Below are 26,787 nucleotides of genomic sequence, written 5' to 3' on the forward strand. Positions count from 1 at the left end.
ACAAGGTGAGGTGAGTGAGTAACACCGCACGTCTCCCTCCCCTCCCTTTCTCCCTTCCTCACCTCCCTCCCTCCTTCCGCTCTCCGCCCCTCCCCTTCCCTTCTCGCCTACACACTCACACACACACTGGCTAACTAATTCGCCCCGCCTTGCACTCTCCAGGGACACACACAGACACACACACACACACACACTAGTAATGTTTCAGTTATCTGTATATGTGTATGTGCGTTCACGGATTTTCAAGTGACTAAGTTATATTTCGTCTATTTTTTCTTTTGTTTTCCTTCTCAGCGTTATTGAAGGAATTATTATTATTCTTTCCTTGATGATTGAGATGATAGTTTCGTACACACACCTGTTAATCTGACTCACAAACAACACTACTGCTTATCTATACACTAATACACAAGGCAAGGAAGTGAGAAGCAGATATACAAGAGAGAGAAAAAAAAAAGACAGAAATGTAAAGAAATAAACCCACATCACGTTCCTCCATAAGGAAGTCAATGATTACAAAACAGCGAAGTCAGCTTAGTGCAGTTCTTGAGGTCACTAAGCACACACCTTCTGATAGAGAGAGAGAGAGAGAGAGAGAGAGAGAGAGAGAGAGAGAGAGAGAGAGAGAGAGAGAGAGAGAGAGAGAGAGATAAAGTCTGATAAAAATAAAGACAAACTATTCTAAACTTTGCCAATAAAAGGAAAGGGGGAGTGAAGATGTTGGGTTTAACTTTTATAAGGGAAAAGGAAAAGTAGAGAGAGAGAGTGTGGCAGATGTGTAGGCAGGTATGCAGTAGGTAGCAGGTCGATTGATTAAAGAAAGGGAAAGATCATATGAACAGCAGCTTTGTTTATACTTGATCAAATGTTTAGATGGTCGCGCACGTAGTAGACTTAACACAGGGGAACAGAAATGAGGGGAATGTCAGGGAATGTTTAGGTTAGCGGGACACCAGATCCAATATTTGTAAGCATGATATCTAGTGACGGAAAGCCAGTGTGTGGAGTGTACGATGTAGAGTGATCATATGAGTGGCAGCAAAGGTACGGTTTTCATTGTGAAGTTGATTCGAGTTGGCGGAGGCGTTCAGGACTGCCAGGTGCTCGCCGCATCACTCAGGTGTAGCAAAATAGTATACATGTTTCAGTTTCCGAAAAAATCTGCGGCTTACAGAAGACATAGTCACGAATGTTTGTCAGTGTAATGTAAAATGTAAAATTGTCATCAAAATCGTTATGATGTAAGTTTTTCCATAGATTGATTCATAAATAGATCTAATTATACCATTACACTGAACAAAATCATATCGAGAACAAATAACAAAAGTTACTTGGATTACATTACAAAGAGCTCGTGTTCAGATTGGTGTCTAGAAGATGCCTTTTGCGGCAATGCTCTCTTGATGTTTCTCTTTCCTCCTTTTAATTTTCTTACTAAATTTGTATAATGTTTGCTTCCTTTTTTTCTATATTTCCCTATGCAAATATCTTCTCCACAATCTGATTTTCTTCTGGATAAGGTAGCAATGAGCGATGCGATACACGGGTACCTGCGTCAGGAGCCTGGCAATGGAAAGCCAGCAGCGGCACCAGGCCTCGTGCTGTCTCGGGCGACACCTGGCAGGCTTCACCATCACGTGTCACCCACCGCGAGCCACGGGAAGGTTCACGCCTCTTCCAGGATCTAAAAATACGACCTTTCCAAGTAAGAACGTGTGGCCGTCACGTGACCCGCGGCGTCTGACGACTCACTGACTAAGGAATGATGAGTTCCGCACTTTTTGGTTTTTGATTAGTGTAAGACAGGCAATTTAGTGTAATTGTATATGTTACACTGTTTCGATATCATAACAATTCAATTTCGGTACTCTTTTTACCTCTTAACAAGAGTGGAAGTCTGGCAAATTGTTAATATCTTATATATGATTTCTAATATGAAGGAGTAATGCAAATGAAGCACACTCTTAGTGTATATTTCTGCATAATTACGGATATATAACCTCCTAAGAGCAATACACGTCTGGCAATCTCTCAGTGTGTCAATATATAATTAGGTAATGATATTGCACTTCTACAAAGAAATAACAGTCGTTCTTGGAGTGTTCAAGGCGGGAAATTCTCACAGTAACTAACTAAACGTGTAATTGCTGTGAGCACATGTACTGCGCTTCGGTAAAGAAATTATCAACAGCCTCTGCCTTTCAACTTTCTCTTTTTTCCAGGTGTGATAAAGTTCTAGGAAACTCTACATGTCATTATATACAAAGTTACTTCTGTTACGCTACAAGAAAAGAATGAAGAGAAAAAAAATCATCTCTCTGTGTCGGTAAATAGCAACACGAACATAGATCAATTACATCTATCACACTTTCAAATCTATAAACGACAAGATGAATAAACACAATCAAACCAGTAAACATAAGCACCACCTCTTCTTAACATACATTTGAAGCTGGAAACTCAAAGATGCAATACAAACAAAACACCAAGACTAAAAAAGCTAAGTCAACCCTAAAACTTTCGAATCCCTCCTCCGAAAAAAAACGTATCTAAAACCAAGGTATCTCAGTATGTACACCTGCTAACCCCGCCCTTCTGAGACCCATCTAGCGCGCGATTGGTGACTGTTTGTGGGGAGAACGCTTGTGACAGGCTGGCCGTGTGTATTGGAGGGGCGGAGCTTGCCTATCCCGACTGCGTTAAGGAAGTGCACGTGTAAGGAGCAGATGCGAGGCGATGAAGGTGCTAGTGCTCTTCATGTTAGGAAAGGTAAGGGTTGTGTCTCGCTGGGAAAGTCTACGGTAGCCCCCGATAATATTTCATTAGTTGAGGTTTTATTTAGAAATGTGGATTTTAGTGGAGTTTTAAAGAGAGAGAGAGAGAGAGAGAGAGAGAGAGAGAGAGAGAGAGAGAGAGAGAGAGAGAGAGAGAGAGTATGAACAAAAACTGAAATGGCCGCGAACAAGGTGAACAAAGACAAAAAGCTTCCGGACGGCATTATAACTTATTCAAACCTTCAGCCTTTATTTTTCAGACAAGAACTGAAAGCTGATGACGTGTCGAGAAGTACTGGAATAGTGTGGGAGTAGTATTGGCAGTAGTTGGAGTTCCCGGGAGTGGTCTGACTAACTGACTCACCCCTCACGCACTGCTCCGCTCTCCCCATACTCCCCTTGCCTCTTCCTCCTACTCCACCTCCCGTGAACACTTCCTGCCTCTCAAACAAGATGGACGGAAGCGTTCGGTGTTACTCCAACTTGCAAAATGAATTTCTTTTTCACGTTATTTCTTACTTATATTCAGTTTAGTATTTTGATAGGTGTTATTTTTTTAGGTACACAAGATTAAGAAAGGAAACGTTTTAGTTGAGTCTACGTTTAGTCAGGAAATGTTTCATCGGTTGTTGGTAATGTTATTCTTACTATCATTTAAGCTGTGATTATTATTACTAGTAGTTTTCATAATGTTGCCCGTGGTGTGGTAGTAATTGTGGTGGTGGTGGTAGTAGTAGTAGTAGTAGTAGTAGTAGTAGTAGTAGTAGTAGTAGTAGTAGTAGTAGTAGCAGTAGTAGCAGTGGTAGTAGTAGTTGTTGTTGTTGTTGTTGATGTTGTTAATAATAATAATAATAATAATAATAATAATAATAATAATAATAATAATAATAATAACAATAATAATAATAAAAGTAACAACAACAACTACTACTATTATTACTATTACTACTGCTACTACTTCTACTACTACTGCTACTACTACTACTACTGAATAAAATACACACACACACACACACACACACACACACACACATTGTCGTGTGTGTGTGTGTGTGTGTGTGTGTGTGTGTGTGTGTGTGTGTGTGTGTGTGTGTGTGTGTGTGTGTGCAGTAGTAGTCAGTAGTAGTAGTAGCAGTAGTAGTAGTAGTAGTAGTAGTAGTAGTAGCAGTGCAGTGGTAGTTGTTGTTGTTGTTGTTGTTGTTGTTAATAATAATAATAATAATAATAATAATAATAATAATAATAATAATAATAATAATAATAATAATAACAATAATAATAATAAAAGTAACAACAACTACTACTACTATTATTACTATTACTACTGCTACTACTTCTACTACTACTGCTACTACTACTACTACTGATAATAAAAATACACACACAACACACACACACACACACACACACACACACACACACACACACACACACACACACACACGGTACACTCAACGACAAACCAGAGGAAGGGAGGTCAATGTAAGGTCAAATCAAGCTTAGGTTAAGGTCAGAGTAAAGTCAACGCACCTGAACTTGTAGCCCGGCAGATCACCATCTCACTCACCTGGAACAAACGAAAAAATACAGGTAAGTACATTAATTAAAACGTAGAGTAAGGAAAAAATAAAGTAAGGGAAGCTGCAAAAAACCATCAGAGCTACACGTGTCAGTCCTGTATTATGTCTGTCTATTTCCATCTATCATCTATCTTCCATAAATATGTCAAATTTTCTTGTACACTCCTTTGACGCAGCATTAATAACACGATTACTCTGTCTATTCTAGTCAAGTATCACTCTGTATAAAGATTCATCCACGTGTACAATTTATCATATTATTCCTCTTTACTTGCTTGTTTCCTTCGTGTTTGTTTAGTCATTCCTAGCTATTCCTTGCTCTTTTGTGTTGTATTTTCTCTTAAAACATAGATAACTGCATTAATTCTTTTCTACTCGTGTACGGAAGAGAGAGAAAGAATAAACACAAATGAAAAATGAAAAAAAGTCATTTAGTATTACTCAAAGGCCGTCAAAATGAAAAATAGATGAACCTGGCAAGAAATATAAGAGGAAGATTTAATTAGCAAATCTACGTCACACTCACAAACACAAATAAAAGAAAAGAAACAGAAAAAAAAAAACGAATTAGAAAATGTATCAAGTACGTAATGGCGGTTTTTCTGAAGTACTCTTTCTTCTTTCCCTCCGGCTTCTCTTCCCCTCCCTTCCCATCCGTTATCGCTTCCCATTACTCCCCCATCGCTCCCCTTCCCCTGGCGCCAGTACTTCCAGCCAATCACCGCTGTCCAGGTGCAGGGAGCTCATCTGATTGGCTAACGCATGAATACAACGCCAAGGTACTTATTGGACGTTGAAATAATTATACCTTGGCTTGTCCAGTGTGTGTGTGTGTGTGTGTGTGTGTGTGTGTGTGTGTGTGTGTGTGTGTTTCGGTTTAGTAGAGTTTTTTTGAGACTTGTTGGTTTTCCTTTTTTAATTTTTCTTTTGTGTTTGAACTTTTTTCCCTTGGTTTGTTTCAGTGTGCTTGTTGTGTGTGTGTGTGTGTGTGTGTGTGTGTGTGTGTGTGTGTGTGTGTGTGTGTGTGTGTGTGTGTGTGTGTGTGTGTTAACTTTCATTACATCTCCACCTTCTCTCCCTTTGTATATTTTTCCTAACCATTTCTCTTCTTTTTCTTCTCCTCCTCCTCCTCCTCCTCCTCCTCCTCCTCCTCCTCCTCCTCCTCCTCCTCCTCCTCCTCTTCCTCCTCCTCCTTAGCGACATCACTTTCAAAATCCGGCGTGTCCAGCTTCAGGGTCAGCTGCCTTCTTATGCAACACATCTCACCTTCCTTTTCCTCGCCCACCCAACCTCACCCACGCAAGTTTCAAAGTCATCCCCTCTCTCTCTCTCTCTCTCGTAATAGTAGTAGTAGTAGTAGTAGTAGTAGTAGTAGTAGTAGTAGTAGTAGTAGTAGTAGTAGTAGTGGTAGTAATGGTAGTAGTAGTGGTAGTAATGGTAGTAGTAGTGGTAGTGATGGTAGTAGTAGTGGTAGTAATGGTAGTAGTAGTAGTAATGGTAGTAGTAGTAGTAGTAGTAGTAGTAGTAGTAGAGAATCGATGAATTTTCAGGACTTCATCAGGCTCAGCTCTGTAAATCTTTTTCTCATCAACGGTTACAATATTTTTGTTTTACTTACTTATTTTGAATGACACGAGGAAGGGAGAGAGGAGCGACAAATTAACGCTCATTTTTACCTTTTTGTATTTTTAAATTTCAAAGTCGGTCTCCTTCACGCGTCAACAACCAGTAGTTCGTAGCACCAAAAGAGCAATTAACACCAAGAAAATATCAAGGCCATTTAATCGCTTCAACACTTTTTTTTTCTTTCCTTCTTCCAGCTCCACTTGCATAACAGTCTCCCCGGTTACCTTCAGTCTCTCAATGTACCCTGCTGGGTTCCCTGCCCTCTTATGAAAAGGTACAGAAGCGTGCGACGAGGAGGGGTGAGAAAAAGTGATATTATCCCATTGAGTTCTGAGCTTGTGGGTGAAAGAGAGAATAAGTGGCGGGTCTGATGAATGGAAAGAAATGTGGAAAACTTTGTAATGAGTGAGTAAATGGTGTATTTACTCACATGCACACACACATCACTTAAAGCACAATAGTTTATTATCTTTCACATATGCAATACTATTGGTATACACGTGATTTTGGTTATGTGTAAGTACTCGGCATGCTGAAACATAAATTAAAACTATGTTTGTCAAGGAGCTTCGGCTCGGCAAACATTTTGCTAACAATTTTTATATGCATAATATTTTGTATTCATGCGTATGTTTCTATAGCAATAAATGTTATTTACTTGAATTACACACACACACACACACACACACACACACACACACACACACACACACACACACACACACACACACACACACACACACACACAAACACACACACACACACACACTTCCTCTATTCACCTCTACCCTGCCGTCCTTACACCATCGTTATAAAAAAAAAAAATAGCAAAAGATAAATACACAAATAAAAAACACCACCTAAACTTTCCATTACGCACACTCAAGTAACACAACATCCATCCCTTTACAACTAAGCTCGGCCTTTACTACCTTTTTTCTGCATCTATGAACAAGACACGTCAGTAGAGTTAGACGCAAGAAATCACTGGATGAAGCAGAAGCATTTAATTCCTATAGTATTTCAGTATCCCCTCCTCGCCAGTATGAAGTACTTCGTGGTCCGGCGGCCGCTGACCACCGTGGCCCCAAGGCATTTTTGGAGGACGCTGTTAGGGTACGGAAGTGTGGCAATTCACGGGATAAGGAGAAGGAGGGGAAGACAAAAGGAGATAAAAGGACAAAACAAACAGCAGCAGGAGTGTTGGTCATTAAGAGGCTTTTTTGGGGTATGATAATATCAAACAAGCAGTGAGGGCAAGGAAGAGGAGGAGGAGGAAGAGGAGGAGGAAGAGGAGGAGGAAGAGGAGGAGGAAGAGGAGGAGGAGGAGAAGGAGAAGATGAAGGAGAAAGAGAAGGAGGAGGAGGAGAAGGAGAAGAAAGAAGAGATGCAAGCGATGTAAGAGGAGATAAAGAAGTGTCGCGTACCAATTGTCTGTGTACCTTCTCAATCCATGGTTTATCTCACGCACAAAGAATCAGACCAGCTTGCAACGCCTCTCTAGCAGCGAACCACATCCCTTCGCACCAGCGCTGAGGGTCACGAGAGGGGCAGGCACAGTCACAACCCCAACAAAAACGCAAGCATCAAATCTCTCTCACTTTATTGTATTCCTTATTTGCTCTGAAGTTCTGTGCTCTTTTACGAGTCTACCAATTATCAACTTCTCTAAGACGTTCAGCATATCAGAGGACTAAGATTAATGAGAGCTACAATACATAATGGAAGTGAGAACAACAACTTATTTAACTTCTGGCGTATTGCAAGAGACTGTGATTCGTCCCCATATTCTGAGGTCTTTTGTGTTCCCATTAATATGATTTCCAAAAACTACAAAGATGATTAGACTTGTTTATTTTTCGGTATGTAACTGACCAACTTCTGAATAATGTCTTTACTCACTAAAAATCACTTGCATTATTATAAACACTAAAACAAACAACTTCTAATACACTCACAAAAAAAGTCAAATTCTCATAGACGTTTTTCTTTCCATCCTCGTTTTAAGCAATGACAAATAGCATAAAAAAAAACAATATCTTACTCTTCAGCCTCTCCAAAGTAAAAGTGACTGAACGCCGAAAGACTGAAAGAGCGGGCGGTTCTGAGTCAAAGTAACACACGACGGGACTCCCCAGCAAGGTCCGCCATCGCTGTATAGATCATGCCACGCTGCCAAGGCACTATGGAGAGGTTGTCCTAGATTACACCGCGCTATTCTGTTACATGGGAGGTTCACTTCATCGCACACCTAGCAAAGCGACGCAAAATGTACTGAAGAAGTGTAGCTCAGGTGAACGCTTGGATACACTGCAACACACCCGCCCCACACTTGCACACACCATGACACACTACTCACTACCCAGCCACACACCACTTCACTGCATATCCCCCGAAATACACACATACTCACTCACGCACTCAGGCAACGCAACGCAACACACGCCACACCCTTCGTCATCTCACACACCAATGAGAGAACGCGTGGCAAGCTCTCTCACACACGCACACACATGTACGCACACACACTCTCACACACACACGCACACACCAATAGCTCACTACACCCATACAGCGGCGACCACACCCTCTAACACACACACACACACACACACACACACACACACGGGACTTCCCACAACTAACCTCATGACGTCCCACACGAACTCTACTATCACTTCTATGAGTCGACACACACCCACCCACCACACACACACACACACACACACACACACACACACACAAGAATAGTAAAATCGAGCCATTGATCTCAAGTCCAAGGCCGAAGAGGAGGAGGAGGAGGAGGAGGAGGAGGAGGAGGAGGAGGAGGAGGAGGAGGAGGAGGAGGAGGGTTATTTGAGGGTTCTTTTGTGTGAGGAAACCGGAGGAAGGGGTTGTAGGGAGAGAAGAAGGAAAAGAGGGAGAAAGAATGGGAGAGAGAGAGAGAGAGAGAGAGAGAGAGAGAGAGAGAGAGAGAGAGAGAGAGAGAGAGAGAGAGAGAGATGAAGAGAAAAGACAAGACTGGAGGAAATTACGTAAAAAGAATCGAGAATACCAGAGAGAGAGAGAGAGAGAGAGAGAGAGAGAGAGACCCTGTTGACCATGTAAGTGAACCAAGAGCAATGATAAACAAACAAACAACACATGTAAAGGAGAAGGACGCGTTGGGACAAAGACGGACACAATTACGGACCAGAGAGAGAGAGAGAGAGAGAGAGAGAGAGAGAGAGAGAGAGAGAGAGAGAGAGAGAGAGAGAGAGAGAGAGAGAGAGAGAGAGAGAGAGAGAAAGATTAAGGAGGGGTGAATGAACGCGTAAGGAACTGGGATTATAAAGGAGAGGCCTATTGACAATTGAGGAGGAGGAGGAGGAGCAACAGGGAGAAACACGAGAACAACAGACGGAAGGGGGAGAAGAAATAGAGGGGAAAGAAAGGAGAAGTAAAAGGGAAGAGTAAAGACAAGAGGGACTGAGAGATCTGAATGAAGAGGAGTAAGAGATGCAGAAAGGGAGTAAATGGGAGGAGAGTGAAGAAGAGGGGAGCAAACTAATGACTGTAGATTCGAATGAGGGGGAGGAAAAATATGATATGTAGCTGGATGGATGAGTAACTTTGCACTGGTGGAGGGGAGTGGATGAGAAGGAGGAAGAATACTGGAGCTGGATCGTTTGTGATGGCAGTGAGGGAGAGGAACAGTATGGTAGTGGATGTAATGGTGGATGAGATGGTGCTAAATTCCTGGCCTTATGAATCAATGGTGTGGATTAGATAGTTTTGTATTTTGTCGTTGATCATTTTTGTTGTTTATATTCTCTTTTTTAGGCGTAGCTGTCTCATGTCTTTCGATTTTCTCCCTTCTTCACTTCAAACAACTATTCATAACTTTTTAGAAGCAAGAGTGGTGTGGATCGGATGCTCTTCTATTTTGTAGCTGATATATTGTGTTATTTATATTCTCTTCCTACGCCAAGCTGTCACGTGTCTCTCGATTTGCTCCCCTCACCTAATCCTTTGTTCTTTTCTAGTTGTCCTTTTTGCTTCCTTCACTTCAAACAACTATCTATAACTATTTTTAGAAGCAAGAGTAATAGATCAGCAAATTCTTCACTTTATTTGCTGCATCATTAACCATTCTCTCGCAAATAAATAAATGTTTTAGTCTATATTTATATGTAGTACGTGACAAGCATTCTACTTCACTCCTTATCTTCCTCCTGTCTATATAAGTGGTGGTTATGGTGATACTTCCGGCACTAGGGAGGCGGCAGGAGAGGCAAATAGGTAAGGATAGTGTGGAGGAACAGTGGCTGGTGAAGGCTAAGTGATGGAGGAGAGGTGGAGACAGGAAATAGTGGAGAGATGTGTAATGGCAGGACAGTTGGGTGGAAGGTAAGGTGGTGTGGCGTGGAGCAGAGAGGCAGGTGACAGATGATTGGTGAGGCTAGGGAGTAGTGGGGGAGTGGGAGAGTGTTGTACGTTGGTGGACGTGGAAGGTGGCTTGTGGAGGCGGATGCGTGGCGTTGAGTCCACATGAGTACGGCAGGTGGAGGTACTGTGAGTCACGGCAACGCACAGCTGTTTCCGGGAGTGGCTGTATTGCGCTGCCACCGCACTGTTGGCAGCCATCGTGTTGTTTCCCGCTGGCATTGTTTGACTTTTCTCCCTCCTACTGCAAGATAAATTAATGTCTCCTGCGGCTGTTTATTGCTGCTCTATGTGTGTGTGTGTGTGTGTGTGTGTGTGTGTGTGTGTGTGTGTGTGTGTGTGTGTGTGTGTGTGTGTGTGTGTGTGTGTGTGTGTGTGTGTGTTCCTGTCTTTGACATTCGGTGCTACAAAAGCAACACACTGTACTACAATCGCTAATATATTAACTTAAGGTGATACACAAAAGGCTACGTAGTAATAAACAAACAGCATTTGCAAATATATACACCAACACGCATCTAGGCGACCTTCACTTATTTTATCTATCCGCTTGTTTTTAACCAGTGCATTAGAAGTTCCTGTTGTGTATCTCTAAAAATCAATATAAAATTTTAGTTACGTGCAAATAATGACCATAAAGAATATTCAAACGTGATAACAGAAAAAAAGGGAAAGCTGTAAAAACCCAACGGTCTAAACGTGAAAGTCCCTCTATGAAATATATATATATATATACTTACATCTACCTATCCTATCTATAAATCTGGCTAATCTTATACACGTAGGAATCTCAAATCTGACTTCGTGAATATCTGCTTTCTCTTTCTTGTCCTTCTTCATTCACTTCTCTCCGTTTCTAACAACTCTTCCTCACTTGTCCTTCCGCCTTCTCATCTCCTTTCACAATACCCATCATAAAATTCTTCTTCCTCTTCTTCTGTTCTCATTTTTTTCTTTTTCTTTTTTTCTTCCTCTTCCTCCTCCTCCTCCTCCTCCTCTTCCTTCTTCTTCTTCTTTCTTCCTCTTCTTTTTCGTCTCCTTCACCACGATTCATTGACAACATGAGAAAGCAAAGGCATTTAGATCCTACAACCGAAGATTCGAACTCAGAGTCAACTGGTCACAGGCACAACGATCCTGCTATGTGTGTGTGTGTGTGTGTGTGTGTGTGTGTGTGTGTGTGTGTGTGTGTGTGTGTGTGTGTGTGTGTGTGTGTGTGTGTGTGCTGGGATGATAGTCGTACATCTATCGTCCCATCACTCATGACAGATCCTGAGATAATATGATAAGTAACCGTCACTCAAGCATATTTGCATTCTGGTATACTTTGATTATTTTTCATTTATTTATTCATCTATTTATTTTTAGTGAGGTGTTTTGACACAGCGACGTACATGTTTTTAGTTAGGGACAAGTTTGCGGGCAGTAAACTAGCTATGGTTCTATGGTTCTATCTACCTATCCATCTATTAATCTATCTATCAAATATTTTCATACCTATTTTACTGGCATCTACCTGTGTGTGTGTGTGTGTGTGTGTGTGTGTGTGTGTGTGTGTGTGTGTGTGTGTGTGTGTGTATGTGTGTGTGCATACTATTACTCTTCCTTTTCATCCTCCTCCTCCTCCTCCTCCTCCTCCTCCCCTCCTGGTGGTAGCGGCGGCACAGACACGAGGGCGTCACCCTTCACAAGAGCGAGGACAGGGGTCAGCGACACGTATTGATTCATACCTCCAAGCAAGATCTACATTAAGAAAAGATCGCGGCCACGGGGGACGACACTCTTTGTACCTCTAATCCGCCGGAAGAGGAAAAAACAGAACATGGCTGCGTATTCAGAAACGGTTTGCACACTTACCATGACTATTTTCAGAGGTAGCAGAGGTGACTAGAAGGATTGTCAGACGTTTTTCTTTTAATAATGTATAATTCGTGTTAATCTATCACTAAAATCGTGAAAATACTCTTGAAAACCAGTGTCATTTCAATTACAGCGTTTTGCATTAGTCAAGGTGCGGCGCAGAAGTGTTATTTTTAGAAGATGGCTCTGAGTGGTTTTATGAGTCAGCGACGTGTAAAAAGTAACGAGGTATTGCGAGACGAAGGTGGCTCAGATGAGAAACGTCTAGGTGTGAGGTTAAAGGTGGGAATCAATTTATATTAACGTACCTGAGGGGATATTCAAGGCAGATGAGGTAAAGGTGATGTGGTGGTTAAGTAAAGATTGGGTGACTTGATGGAGGAGTGTAAGTGGAGGTGGTTTGCGTGGCTTGCAGATGTTAAATATAGAAAAAACAAGGAGTGGTTCAATGTAGATAGGAAGATGTTTCACTGGGTAAGGTGTGTGTACAGGAATGACAGAATGGAATGTATCATGGGAGTGTCGACTTAACATACACACTCTCTCTCTCTCTCTCTCTCTCTCTCTCTCTCTCTCTCTCTCTCTCTCTTGACTACACTTGGATGCAATAAAAAACGGAATAACTCACATAACTACATTTATAAATCAATAAGAAATATCAAATAATTCAAGGTACGAGAAATGCAACCACCAAAAACACACACACCAACATACACGCACACACACACACACACACACACACACACACACACACACACACACACACACACACACACACACAAGTACGTACTTACATCGTGAGATACCGGGTGTAAGGAACCCCCGGTAGCGACAAGACGTCAGAGCAATGACAAGAGACAGGAGGCAGGTGACGGGTGGCGTGGGGAATGACAATGTGCAAGAGTAACACGTCCACTTCTCGCTGTGCCTTCCTGGGTCACTAACATGCACTGAACACACTCAGGTCGTTGCTCTCGCCTCCTCTCGGCCTCTCACGCCTTGCTATTATCTCCTTCTCGCTTCACACTTCACTGACACATTCAATGACCATTTCTCTTCACTTTCACAGCACTGCAACGTTATGGGAAAGACGATGTGAGGTAATTAAACCCGTGATGTGTGAATGACTCGACTTTGCATGTTCACTGCCTCACCGCTGCTCTCAACTCCTCTCCTCAGCACAGTTCCCCCTCGTTCTCTCTCTCTCTCTCTCTCTCTCTCTCTCTCTCTCTCTCTCTCTCTCTCTCTCTCCGCCACTCACACCCTACACTCCCCTCGTCCCTTACACTTAGCACTGTACTGGCGTAACCCTCAAGAATGTATGCAAAGCCCCCCAAGAGAGAGACAGAGAGGGAGAAAGAGAGAGAGAGGGGAGGCACTCTGAACATTTCCCCTTTCTGCTTCCCTCTCGGAGCCCAAACTCTCGTACCGTACCAACCATCACCACCACCACCAGCTTCCGCCTTCCCCCTCATACACACACACATACACACACGACTGTTGACCCCATGCAGCGCGGTCTCCACATGCCATCAGGACACAGGATCCTCCCTTCCTTGCCTTCCCTGTCAACACCGCGCCCTCCGTCAGAAGTTATCTCATCAAGCCGTACTCTGTCATCGATCATTGTGTATCACCTCTGAGGGGCTTGGCTATTGCTAGTGAGGGTGATGAGGGTAGCATAGTGATGAGTGATGAGTGTGGTATGAGGGCAGGACAGGCAGGCAGAAACGTAGGCAGGCAGGACTAGTGTAGGCCTGAGGGAGAGACAGGACGGCCAGACGTGTGTCGTTCTTCTCCATCCCAGCCAGCCACCAGTCCTCACACAGCAGCTCTCCTCGCCGCATGGATTGTCCGTGCGCGCGTATACTTCTCACACTCGCACACACACACACACACACACACACATTCATCACACACACACACACACACAGCTAAACTAAACTACTAATGGGAAGGTAATGCTCGCAGTATCCTTTGCACATCCCTAGCCGTGGATAGTGCTGTCAGTGATGGGGTGAGTGGCCGGGATGGAGCGGGGCGGGGCGGGTCGAGGGGAGCGAACAGCATGTTGTCTTGCCTTCCACAACAAAGAGTCAAAGGCTCGTGACCTCCAAGACAGCGGACAGGCTACACTAGTCTATTCACGCAGGAGAGCGGTGAGGTTCTGACACTACAGCTTCTTGAGGCAGGAGTGACGGACGCGAGGCCCTGGAGGTGTTGACATGCACTACTGACAGTGTTTGCTGCACCTCCTCCTCCTGCACCAACTGTCACCTGCCACAAGGGGACTGACACGAATGACACTCACCACGACACATCAGAACAACACATCACTCTCAAAAAAAACAAAGATTAAAAAAACTTATCAAACTTCCAATCGGTCTTATATCACCACAAGGCACTTAGATAACGTCCCCTTCGTCCCTTCCTTCCTTCACACAGCAATGCACACTCACAGGGAAGCAAGCAATACAATAAGAACAAAACTATAACGTTCCCGGCAGCGACACGGCAACCGGGAGCGAGCGTCACTCACACGCCTCTGATGGCAGGTCAGAGGGGCGAGTAGCGTGCCCAAACTCCTCGGCGTCCAAACACAAACTGAGTTACTGAGGGCAACGACCGGTGGCCCCTCCTCCTCCCCTCCCCGGGACAGCCAGCCTGCCAGCACAACCTGCCGCGAGGGGAACACCCGCCACCCGGTCACCCTCCTCTCCCCCTTCCCTCCCCTTTCTCTCTCTCTCTCTCTCTCTCTCTCTCTCTCTCTCTGTGTGTGTGTGTGTGTGTGTGTGTGTGTGTGTGTGTTCCGGGTCCCAGCGAAACATCCTCGGCGTGACATCCTCTCTGCTTTCTTGTCTCCTGGGACTCTTGACTCATCTAAGTTCCAACAATAACAAGCTTCACGACAAACTTGCCGGTGTTCCTGACTTACCTCAAGCCGGCGACGGTCTTTATACGTATCTTAGTCATCTTGGGGCGCATCAAATAGGAGTACACATATTTTTCTCCCCACTCTTCGCTAATTTCACCTTAAAACAAAACCTCTGAAAATGCTTGTCGTGTACCTCGTTCATCCAAGGCTCCGTTAAAAGCATCAACATGTCTTTGCCTGCTTTACATTTCCCCGGGAGCCTGTGCCTCGTCCTAGACATAACATAAGGCCCCCACGCAGGTGTTCCGATGCCCTCACCTGCTCAGGTGTGACAGGAACACCAGACTTTTATGTATGCATCTCGTGTACACTCGTATCTTGGCCTCATCTCGCACCTCTTCGCCACTAGATGCTACTTCACCACCTACTGACTAAACCTACACGTCCCTACACGGCACAGTAGCTCCACTTTAAGACTAATGATTGAGCTTTACAGTTCCACCCAGCTTGTCAAGTGTTGGGAGGTGTTTTCAAACATTCCTAAGGAGTCTGTAGCGAATGATACTCTTGTGGCTAGAAATAGACAGCGGGGTCAGTGACCGATGGATAATTTAGTGATTTTGAGGCTGCTGAGATCAAGGTTTTCTCCTCATGTTGTTGTGAATACACATACATAAACACACACACACACACACACACACACACACACACACACACACACACACACACACACACACACACACACACAGTCACTCTCTCTCTCTCTCTCTCTCTCTCTCTCTCTCTCTCATTACCTCCTTTACCTGACATGCTGAATAGAGATGGAGATGAGTGAACGAGTGAAAGCTTTTTTTCACCTAATGGCTAAAAGTTATGGAAGTGAATGAGTGACGTTCTAAGAATGAATGAGTGAAAAGTACGTATGGAGAAAACGTTTTAGGAATGAATGCGTAGAAATTCTTGAAGTGAATAAGTTGAAATTTGTGGAAGTGAATGAGTGAAAAGGTTCTAGGAATGAATTGGTAAAAAGTTCCGCGAGTAAATCGATGGAATGTTTTATGAATGGATGGGTGAAATGTTCAGAGAGAGTCGAGGAGAGGCTTTATTTTTGAGCTATGTTGGGGGACGAAAAATATCAAACTGAAATGTAGAATAAGCGAAGGACTGTAAAGTCACCTACGAGTGTTTTCATTTCCGTGTGTCATTCATGTGGTTGTTGTTTGTTTGAATACGGGAATGTTGCCCCTTTGTCTAGATATTACTTGTTGAATACTGAATTCTTACACACACACACACACACACACACACACACACACACACACACACACACACACACACACACACACACAAAGGATTAGCAATAGAAAAATACTAAATCACTTCAAACACTAGACAAGGTAATACTCGCATTTTTCTCTCTGAACCATTTATCAGTTTATCTATCTATCTATCTATCTATCTATCTATCTATCTATCCCCTATCATCGAGGACGACCTGTATTACAACCATCCTGTAATACAAACACTATCACGGTTTATGGAAACACATGTTCTCTTTGGCCTCGCGGTGTGTTGTCAGGCGGGCTGGGAGAGAGGGAGAGGAGAGCCAACAGGGAGGCAATCAGCGCGGGCCAAGCACCTCCTATCCTTCCCACGGCAACATTGCAGTACCTTACCACCGCCATTACCGCGCCCAGGGTTTTTCATCGCTATATGCATGAAAGAAGGAAAGTGGAGGGGAAATAGCTCAATAAAGTCGGTGGTACAAGTTGAGTGATTGATATACGGCACATCTTTCCTATCTTAGTGTTTTGTTTTAGTCTTAATTCCTCTCATTTTGAAAGAACCACCTAAAGAGAATATCAGAAGACTTGTGAATGAGAGAAAACTTTACTAATCTTTGATCTGACCCTAGAAAGTCGTGAAAATCCAGAATGCTTGAGCAGGGAGGAAAAAAAAAAAAAAATACAAAAACCTGATTAATCTTCTCTATGGCCTTTGAAAACAGTCCTCTTCAAAACCTAAAAGTCTTTCAGTTAGATAAAAACACCTGGATAGCCTGACTAATCATTCTTGTGGCCTTCGAAAACAGTCAAAGGACACAAGTTCACATATAAACCCACGAACTTTTTTTTTATCAGCATCAGTTAAGAATGACCTAAGCATCTGAACGCCTTTAGACTCACGATAAGCCATTCTCAAATTAGTCTAGAGAGAGAGAGAGAGAGAGAGAGAGAGAGAGAGAGAGAAAGCAGATGGTAAAGGGAAATACATTGTTAGTGGGGAAACTTACACGAAGCATAAAGGTATACAAAGAAGAGATGTATGAGTCCATAGCTAGGAGAGGGGAAGACTAGAACAATTGGGATGGGGGAAATAGTTTTGGGAGAGAAATACAATTGGAGAGATAGGAAAAAAACATTGTTGGGAGATGGAAAGCAGAAAAATGATCAAGTAAAGGGAAATCAGTCCATAAAAGGAGGAAAATAGCTTGGAAAAGGGGAAATTATTTTGGAGACGAGGGAAAACAGTATGAGAAAAATTGACGAGAAATGCATCGCTGGAAGAGAGAAAGCACCAGGAAAAGAGTAAAGAAAATGGGAAAACAGTTAGAAAAAGCAGAAATACATCGCTGAAAGAGGAGAAAACCAGAAAAAAAGACAAACCATCGCTGAGAGGGAAGGGAAAAAGAAAAAGAGGCAAAGAGATGAAGAGACAAAAGGAAAAAAAACAGGAAACAATGAAATACATGGCTGAGTAACAAAAAGACAAACAAAACAGGAAAAAGATAGGAAAAAGTAAGAAAACCATTTAAAATATGAAAAAACACATCAAAAACACACCGTTGGAAGAGAGAGTTGTAGAAAAACAGAAAAACTTGAGAAAATCTGAAAGCAAAACTGGCCAGGAGAAGAAACACGCCTGGGAGCACAACAGACAATCTCCCGGTGAAGGTTTACGCTCACACTGGCCAGGAGCACTCGATGGTCACTGGTTTCTGCACAACAAAGGGCGAGGCAAGGCTGAACACTCCTGGACCGCCGCCCGTCACACCCTGACTAATGGGCCTCACTATACAGGCGCCGAATCAAAGGCTCTGATGTCCCGAGGGAATCATCACCCCCCCTGTAGGGATTAGCGTCCAGCCAGGAACGAGGGGAGCATCATGAGGGCACACGCAACACATCCACATCCCCAAGGACCTTCTGGAAATCACTGGTTGGACTTTTACCTGTTGCTGTTCTGTTAGCTTGATGGTTGTATGCATCTCCTTCATCTTTCACATTAAGTCTTCTGTTTATTCTCTCTCTCTCACTCTCTCTCTTGTCTCTTCAGTTCTTCCATTATAAAACGAGTGTCTTCCTTTTCCTTCCTGTACTGTTTTAGTCTTACGTCTTTCTCTACTCAGTCTTATATTCGGAAATGTTTTGTTATTTTGGTAAGGACTGTTTTTTTTTTTTTAAAGGTCACACAAGGGTTTGTTTTTTCATGACTGACTTTCTTTTGATGGCGTTGGATTGTGAAAATACTATTGAAACTTTAGTAACTTCCACTACACCCTGATAAACATCCTTGATAGCTTTCACCAGATCCCAAGAAATTATCACAGGAATTACGAAAACATCAATAAAACAAGAGATAAAAAACTAAAACAATACCTTCCACTGGATCGCAATAAACCATCATCAGCATTACGAAACCGACCATTAAAAACCAAACCCTCACAATTGTGTCCACTGGATCCTAACACACTATTAATGGAATCATGAAGACGTTCTTGAAAGAGCTCCAAATTAGTTCCATCCCAGTTTGTCATGAGTTAGACTTTTGCCATACGCGTCTTGTCATTTACCATTCACCCCCTGCTGTATCATGAAACACTTTATAACATTCAAAAGGCTCAGCTTGAAGTGAAACAGGTTATTTAAGAGACAGAGTAACAAGATTTTCACATTATCAAGAAGAGAAACATTCGAAAACCAGGTTAATTATCTCTGTGGTCTCTGAAAATGGTCACAGTGAGAGAGCAAAGCGTTTTAGAATAGTGGCGGCAGAGTCAAGAGAGCAGCGCTACATGACATCCTCCAAGCAGCCACACACGCCAAGGTTCTCATCTCAGCTTATGTTATTATCAAAGACACGCAGGAGTAACAGAGGAGTATGCACGCCGGACATCTGGCTGGGAACACACCGAAAGACTGATATACACTAGAGTGGAAAGCTGGAAACCTTGATTTGTGTATATATCTATGTATGTATGCATGCATGTATTTCGTTATGTATGTACTCGTATGTGTTAATCTATAAACCTTTACATTTTATCTACCTACTCTATCTACCTATCTGTCTATCTGTCAGTGCACCTATTTATCTATCTATCTATTTGTTTATCTATTTACTTACTTCCTACATACTTATCTGTCTACCTATCTATCTATCTATCTACCTATCTATCATATTCATTTACTCAACTACGTAGTACATCCATCCATCCATTTGTACATCTGCCTACCTGTGTATCTATCCGACTATCTATTTATACACTCTAAAGCTGCCTCGCAGCCTCGCCTGTGCAACAAAGTAACCATGCAAACTACAGCGCCCCTCCGCCGCCCCGCCACCGCCGCCCAGTCCCTCCCCGACGCGGCAGGACCAGCATGCCCCCGCCCCCATGACGCTTGTTACTAGGTGGAGGACGTACGGGCGTCATGGCGGCTGGCCCATGGCACGGAGGGGAAACTGAAATCCACGAAGGGCCACTGCCAGTCTACCCTTCCTCCCCCCCCACCTACTGAAACACACACACACACACAAACGCACACACAGAGATACACACATGCACACACACATACACACACACGCACACACACATACGGGAAGTGCACCTCTCACACCCGAGAGAGTGTTGGACCGTCCACCTTTAATTTTCGTACCCTGAGGCCACCCCGCTGCTGGGGGAGGGTGGGGCAGGAGGAAGGGTCCACGGGCCGCCACCACCACCGACAGTGTTTCCCCGTCCCGACCTTCACGACGCGAGGACGGCCTTCGCGCCCGCCACCACCACCACCACCACCACCACCATCGCTACCTCTACCAGCCGGCACGCCTCCGCAGCTGATGCACGGTTGCTGCTGCTGCTGCCGCTGCCACTGCTGCAGCTCTTACTGCTATCTCGAAGCGCAAGCAGATGGTTATGGGATTAGAGGAAGGGTGGGTGGGATGTAGAGAGAGAGAGAGAGAGAGAGAGAGAGAGAGAGAGAGAGAGAGAGAGAGAGAGAGAGAAACAGACATAGATAGACAGACAGAAAGGCAGAAAGGCAGACAAACAGACAGACAAATGGATACGGATAGACGTACACACACACACACACACACACACACACACACACACACACACACACACACACACACACACACACACCAAGTGAATTCACAAGAAGGAAAAAAAAATGAAGCAGAAAACTTAAAAGTAAAAAAAAAAAACTAACAAACAGGACCACATTCTTTAGTTTCCTGCACAAACTAAATTTATGACGACCGCATCTTCTTTTGGCTTCCCGCTGGTCATGGCGTCTTGCAAGAAAGAAAAAAAGAAGCTGCAAGAAGAAAGAAAAGAGGGAAAAGAAAAGCTGGCGGAGAGCGAGGAAGAGAGTTGAGGAAAGGAAAAAAAAAACTGATGTAGGAGAAGAAAGACAAAAAATTAAAAGCATGGAGCGATAAAGGGAGAAAAGTAAGGAAAGAAATATGTGTGAGAAAGGAAGGAAGACTAAGAGATATGAAAAAGAAAGATGTAGATAGGAAAGAAAGGAAAGACATAGTGATACATTAAAAAGGAGGAATAAAATTAGGAGAAAGGACAGGAGGAGGAAGGGATGAAGGAAAAGAAGTAGAGGATGAATAAAAAAGAAGAGTAGAAAACAAAAAAAAAGGAAAAATAAAAAGGATAGGATTAACAAATAAAAGTTTCATTTCATACAGGAACTAACACCTTGACTTTAACTACACTACTAACAAACACCCCACGTCCCCATCCCCACACCTCCCTTTCTTCCATCCCGCTTTGAACACGAGGCACTGAACCAATTCCCTTGCTTTACTCTTTTAGCAGGAAACGAGAAGCAGGTTTCCCGAAATACATCCATACTCAACTCCACGTCACATCCCAGGCAGTCTATATATAGTTTCTGCCCAGGGACTTTTATAGCGCGCGGCAATAAAAAGATAAGTCATAAAACCCCAACACCAGTAGCAGTCATATGAGCCAATGGAAGCTGAACGCACATCTCCTACGCATCATATCTCATCCGCTCAAAACGTTCCTTCATCTCTGTCACATCACGTTGAACTGTTCTTTCTATGTAGTTTATATTTAGTGCATAGAAGGGTCTGCTTTTTAAAGAGGAGTGTAAGGAGGTGACATTATCTGGCAGGGAAGGAAGGACGGGAGGAAGGAAGGCGAGTGAGTGGCTTCAGTATCGCATGTTAAGTGTACTGGTCCTTTTTGGCTGGTCTCCTGTCGGTATTGCTATCATTCACCACTCGCACGGTAGTAACACGAGTCCCCGGCAACAAGACCAGACACATGGTTCCCTCTCTCACTACCTGTTCCTCCCTGTCTCTCTCTCTTTCACTCTCTCCCTCTCTCTCTCCCTTCATGTTGCAGCGTTATCTACCCATACAGAAGCGTCGGTAGGTAGCAACGTTGTGCAGTTGTCAGCAAGAGAGAGAGAGAGAGAGAGAGAGAGAGAGAGAGAGAGAGAGAGAGAGAGAGAGAGAGGGGTGTGGGTGGGTGGTGGAGGATGTTGGGTTCCGGTCAATAATCGCTGGTGCTACAGTTGTATACACCGTCACGTGTGGTGTCCCTTTAAAGCAGCCTGGTGGGGGTGGACGCCCGTGCCTGTGAGATGCACCCAGAATAGCTAACCTCAACTCACCTAACTGACAACTCAACTTAAGCTAATATAATTTACCCTAACCTAACCACAGCAAGAATAGTATGCATGACCTTATGTGACCTTGCTTAACCTGCCCATTTACTTAACATGTGGCGAGACTGTTCATCCTAATCTTATCAAAACAAGGATGGATAACCTAGCCATGTGTGACTTAACTTAACCTACGCTGTACCTTAACTTAAACCAGCCTTGATGATTCAAACCTAACCAAAGGAATAGCGTGACCTCTTAGAATAACAACCTAATTTAACCTAATCTAGCCAATAAAAAAAAAGTGACTTACGTAACCCATTCTAACTTATCCTAACCTAAGCTGGAATTCCTTCATACGTGTTGCATGTTTAAGCATCAGTATAGGTACGTGTGTGTGTGTGTGTGTGTGTGTGTGTGTGTGTGTGTGTGTGTGTGTGTTAGTATGTGCGCACACCATGAAGTTATACGCACATAACCCTCCAAACCACATGCACACATTAGCATTACAGCGTTTATGTGCACGGTGCTGCCAAGACTTCATCGTCGTCAGTAGCAGCAGCAGCAGCAGCGGCGGCGGCAGACCAGGAACAGGCGAGGCATTTTGGGAAAACAAATGAAAGAGACAACTCTTAAAAAGACATTTGCGGAATTTTTGGCGAGGAAATTTCGGTACAAAGAGAGCAGAGTCCGTAGAGAGTAAGAGCGGGGAGAGAGAGAGAGAGAGAGAGAGAGAGAGAGAGAGAGAGAGAGAGAGAGAGAGAGAGAGAGAGGAGAGAGAGTAAGGGGAGTAGTAGCACGGATGAGGGGAGGGAAGAGGTGGCGGCGTTGGAGGCGGGGCGGTGTGGCTGCAAGAGAGAGAGAGAGAGAGAGAGAGAGAGAGAGAGAGAGAGAGAGAGAGAGAGAGAGAGAGAGAGGGGGGAGGGAGGAGGACGCAGGCACGCAGGCCGAGGAAAGAGAGAGCAGTCAACGAGCAACCAGTGGGAGGAAGAGAGAGAGAGAGAGAGAGAGAGAGAGAGAGAGAGAGAGAGAGAGAGAGAGAGAGAGAGAGAGAGAGAGTACAATATGCGCAGTACCTCCATACTAGTAGAGGGCTGTGCCTGACTTGAGCGCAAGGAGAGATAAACAAATTAACCTTTTTAATACAATGCTTTTTCCGCCAATAATTCCCCCGCAGAGAGAGAGAGAGAGAGAGAGAGAGAGAGAGAGAGAGAGAGAGAGAGAATGTATGAGTGATAGCAGGCACTGGCGGTGGTGGTGGTGGTAGTGGTGGTGTTAGGAAGGCGTCGCCCTCTACTCCCGCTCCTGCGAATTATTGGCCGACACCGTAGAGTACAAAGAGAGTGGCCGAGGGTTACGTAAGCCAAGGAGGGTGTGGGGAGGCGGGGAGGGCGAGGGGAAACAGAGAGCGGAAGCGACTACCGAGGGGAGCTAAGGAGAGCGTGGCGTGAGGTGCACAACGTCTACCACGCTGCCCTCGGCCTTTCAGGACTTCAACCTCCCCTTCACCTCCCCTCGCCTCCCCTCGCCGCGCCTAGCCTCGTCCCTCACTCAAGGCCGGGGATTCGCCACCACCAGTGTGAGGGTGAGTAAGGGTGAGGGAAAGGGTGAGGGTTGAGTCCACCACCGCGGCTGTCACACTGCATTATCTTGTCTGTCTGCCACGCCTGCATCCACGCCGCCACAATTGTCTCTTCCACTCGTGCTGCTACTTCTATTAGTACTACTACTACTACTACTACTACTACTACTACTACTACTACTACTACTACTACTACTACTACTACTACTACTACTACTACTACTACTGTTGCTGCTGCTACTTCTACTGCTACTACTTCTACTACTATTACAGTTATTGCTATTGCTACTACTCATCTCTATCACAGCATCAAAAAACATCATTGTAACTTCACCATTCTCTCCACGGCAAAAATAAGACCGTTGATAATAGGAAAAGCTGGAACAGTATTAATGATGATGATAATGATGATGATAATGATGATGATGATGATAATAATAATAATAATAATAATAATAATAATAATAATAATAATAATAATAACAGTAATAATAATCAAATTCCCCTTCGTCCCATTTCCATCTCCCACCACCCCCTCATCCCCCCCCTCTCCCCGACACACAAGGAGACTCCAGTAATTCGCATATTTGTTACTCTCAAAGGACACATTTTATGCATAGAAGTGACACGCTCCCTTCATTAAAACACCGTGTATACTGTACAGAGGGAAGGCATTACGTCATATTTGTAGCATTTCCTGCCATGTGTGTGTGTGTGTGTGTGTGTGTGTGTGTGTGTGTGTGTGTGTGTGTGTGTGTGTGTGTGTGTGTAAATAAGATATAATAGGAACAAAAAGTCAAGCTGTACGAACACATAGGACCTGTACGTGACAGTTCTTGTTGAGAGAGAGAGAGAGAGAGAGAGAGAGAGAGAGAGAGAGAGAGAGAGAGAGAGAGACTGTTATCACATTATCACTACCATACAAAAGGAGAAAGTTGGGTCTACGTATGAAAGGGAAAGGTAGTCTACTAAGTGTTGTACTGTACACACTACATAATTACTGCTGTAGGAATGTAGAGAATGGAATGTGTACACGTAATATCTCCAGGAAATGCTACTCTAATACACACACACACGTAAAGGGAGGTAAGTGGGTGCGTGTGGTGGTGAGGCGTGGCGTGGGCTGGAGGTCGCTGGGTCCGTACCGGCGGCGTGGACTCAACTGGGGACATGAGGACGTGAAGAGGGTGGAGGCGGGAAGTATAGGGAAGGGGCCGGGGGTGAGGAGAGAGAAGGCCAGCAGATGGTTGAGAATGGGAGGGTAGGGGAAGGGAAGGGAAATGGTGAGATAACACCCTCCTAACTCTCTCTCTCTCTCTCTCTCTCTCTCTCTCTCTCTCTCTCTCTCTCTCTTACAAATCCAATTGGCCAGCTGAATTTAACAAAACGGCGGAAATTCTTCGATTCTCTGTACAAGATGAAAACAACAACAACGACGACGACAAGAGGAGAACCTTGGAAATGAAGAGGAGGAGGAGGAGGAGGAGGAGGAGAAACGAGAGCATAGTGTCAGGGTACGCCGTAACACATGATATACTACAACTGTACAAGACGTTCTTCAGGTGAGCAGATCGTAAACACTCTCTGGAAATTAATCTTTACGACGTCTTTTCTTCTTCCAGCCTCCTCTTTCCTCCATCAAACGAAACTCAGAAAAGTTATAACATTTTTAATACTAGTAGTAGTAGTAGTAGTAGTAGTAGTAGTAGTAGTAGTAGAGGAATAAACAGTAGGTCTTGTAAGCCTTACGAAGCAGTTTGTCATAAGCTACACAATAAAAAAACAATCTGAGACATGAAGATATTAGCTTTCAAATTTATAGAGTGGTATATGAAAAAAATAATGAAATCCGTTCGTTAGTGATGAGTAGATCAAGAGAAAATTACACTAAACTATGGACAGGAATGATAGGTGGAAATCGGTACACATGTTTTACACAAGGACTATCATGCGTTGGCTGCATGATTCCTTACAGCTTCCCTTATTTTCTTATAATCTAATCTACATTGAATGAGGATGTAAAGGCGAAGGCTGCGTAAACAGTTCAAGATGTGGTGATGGCCGCAGACAGTGTTGTTGTGCAAGCAGACACCCAAGCAAACACCAAACAAAGCCTTGAGAGTAATTATGATACAGTTAGAAAGCACGCCGAGGAAAAAAGAAAGAAAAAATTAAGTGCATTTAACACATTGTACAAAAGACTATTCGATATTCTTAATTGTTTCTGCGTTCTACATATCTTGATTACATTCACTTGCCTCTTAGGAAAGTTACGCTTTCATGAATTTAGTGACAGCTTACAAGGACGAAATGGATGTGGAAAATAGATATCCAAATGTTTTCTCTATTATGTATCAGCGAAATCAGTAAAAGAAGTAAAAAAAAAATAAAAAACACAACTGCTTCCAAAAATGAGAAAATAGGAAAATTAAAAAGAAACTAATTAATTTTCTCAGTCGTCTACATCTTTTTCTTCTTCTGTCTTTTGAAAATAGTGCTGATAAGAGAACGATTTGGCACAGAAAATGGACGATTATATAACAACACAATACCCCTCCCCACCTCTCTCTCTCTCTCTCTCTCTCTCTCTCTCTCTCTCTCTCTCTCTCTCACACCCATCTCCCTCACTTCCGGGATCACAATAATTTCTACAACTACTAAATTCAGGGAGAAATTACCCAATGATTTAATACGACAGCTCATTCCTTCACGCACACACGCCCAAGGACAGCCATGCCTCGCGAACGTCCTTCCTTCGTATGATATTAAAGTGTTTTGACAGGACAATTAGATCCGTCTGCTCAACACTTCTCTACTCTAGCACCGTGTTCTTAATTAAACGTTGCCGCGTCTTATCTCGAGAAGTTTTGAAAGTCTCTATTGGATGCTGATGAGGTTTCCAAGGATGCTTTTATAGTCCTAGTGATAGTTCAAGGTTTCTGTAGCATCGGTGGGATAAACATCGATAAGAATCTGAATGAAGACTTCTAGACCATTGAAAATAGTCTTGATTTGAGAGGATTTGAGAATAAACGCATTGAAAGAAGCCTTACTAAACAAAGTGAGTTGGATTCTCTGTGTTCTGTGGTCAAGATGTTCAGAAAATATAATAAAAAAAACAAAACACACACACACACAC

The 26,787-nt window shown here is 43.6% G+C and overlaps 1 protein-coding gene across 11 annotated transcripts in view; it reads right to left on the bottom strand.

Annotated features, from left to right (window-relative positions):
* LOC123503478 (hormone receptor 4-like) overlaps nucleotides 1-26,787 on the bottom strand; it is a 205,992-nt gene that overhangs the window by 91,327 nt on the left and 87,878 nt on the right. The window contains exons 1-3 of one of the 11 annotated variants that reach the window (XM_045253275.1): nucleotides 14,805-14,890; nucleotides 13,060-13,336; nucleotides 4,305-4,341 (exon numbers count right to left, since the gene is read on the bottom strand). The exons of 6 other annotated variants lie outside the window; for them this stretch is intronic. In XM_045253275.1, coding sequence (XP_045109210.1) covers nucleotides 4,305-4,332 — 28 coding nt within the window. In that variant the 5' untranslated portion in view covers nucleotides 4,333-4,341; nucleotides 13,060-13,336; nucleotides 14,805-14,890. Of the gene's footprint in view, nucleotides 1-4,304; nucleotides 4,342-13,059; nucleotides 13,456-14,724; nucleotides 14,741-14,804; nucleotides 14,891-26,787 lie in introns of those variants that run through there. 4 more of the 11 variants (XM_045253276.1, XM_045253277.1, XM_045253274.1 and 1 more) reach the window with 4 other exon arrangements.

Source organism: Portunus trituberculatus, chromosome 14, assembly GCF_017591435.1.
Source record: "Portunus trituberculatus isolate SZX2019 chromosome 14, ASM1759143v1, whole genome shotgun sequence".
Classification (NCBI taxonomy): Eukaryota; Metazoa; Arthropoda; class Malacostraca; order Decapoda; family Portunidae; genus Portunus; species Portunus trituberculatus.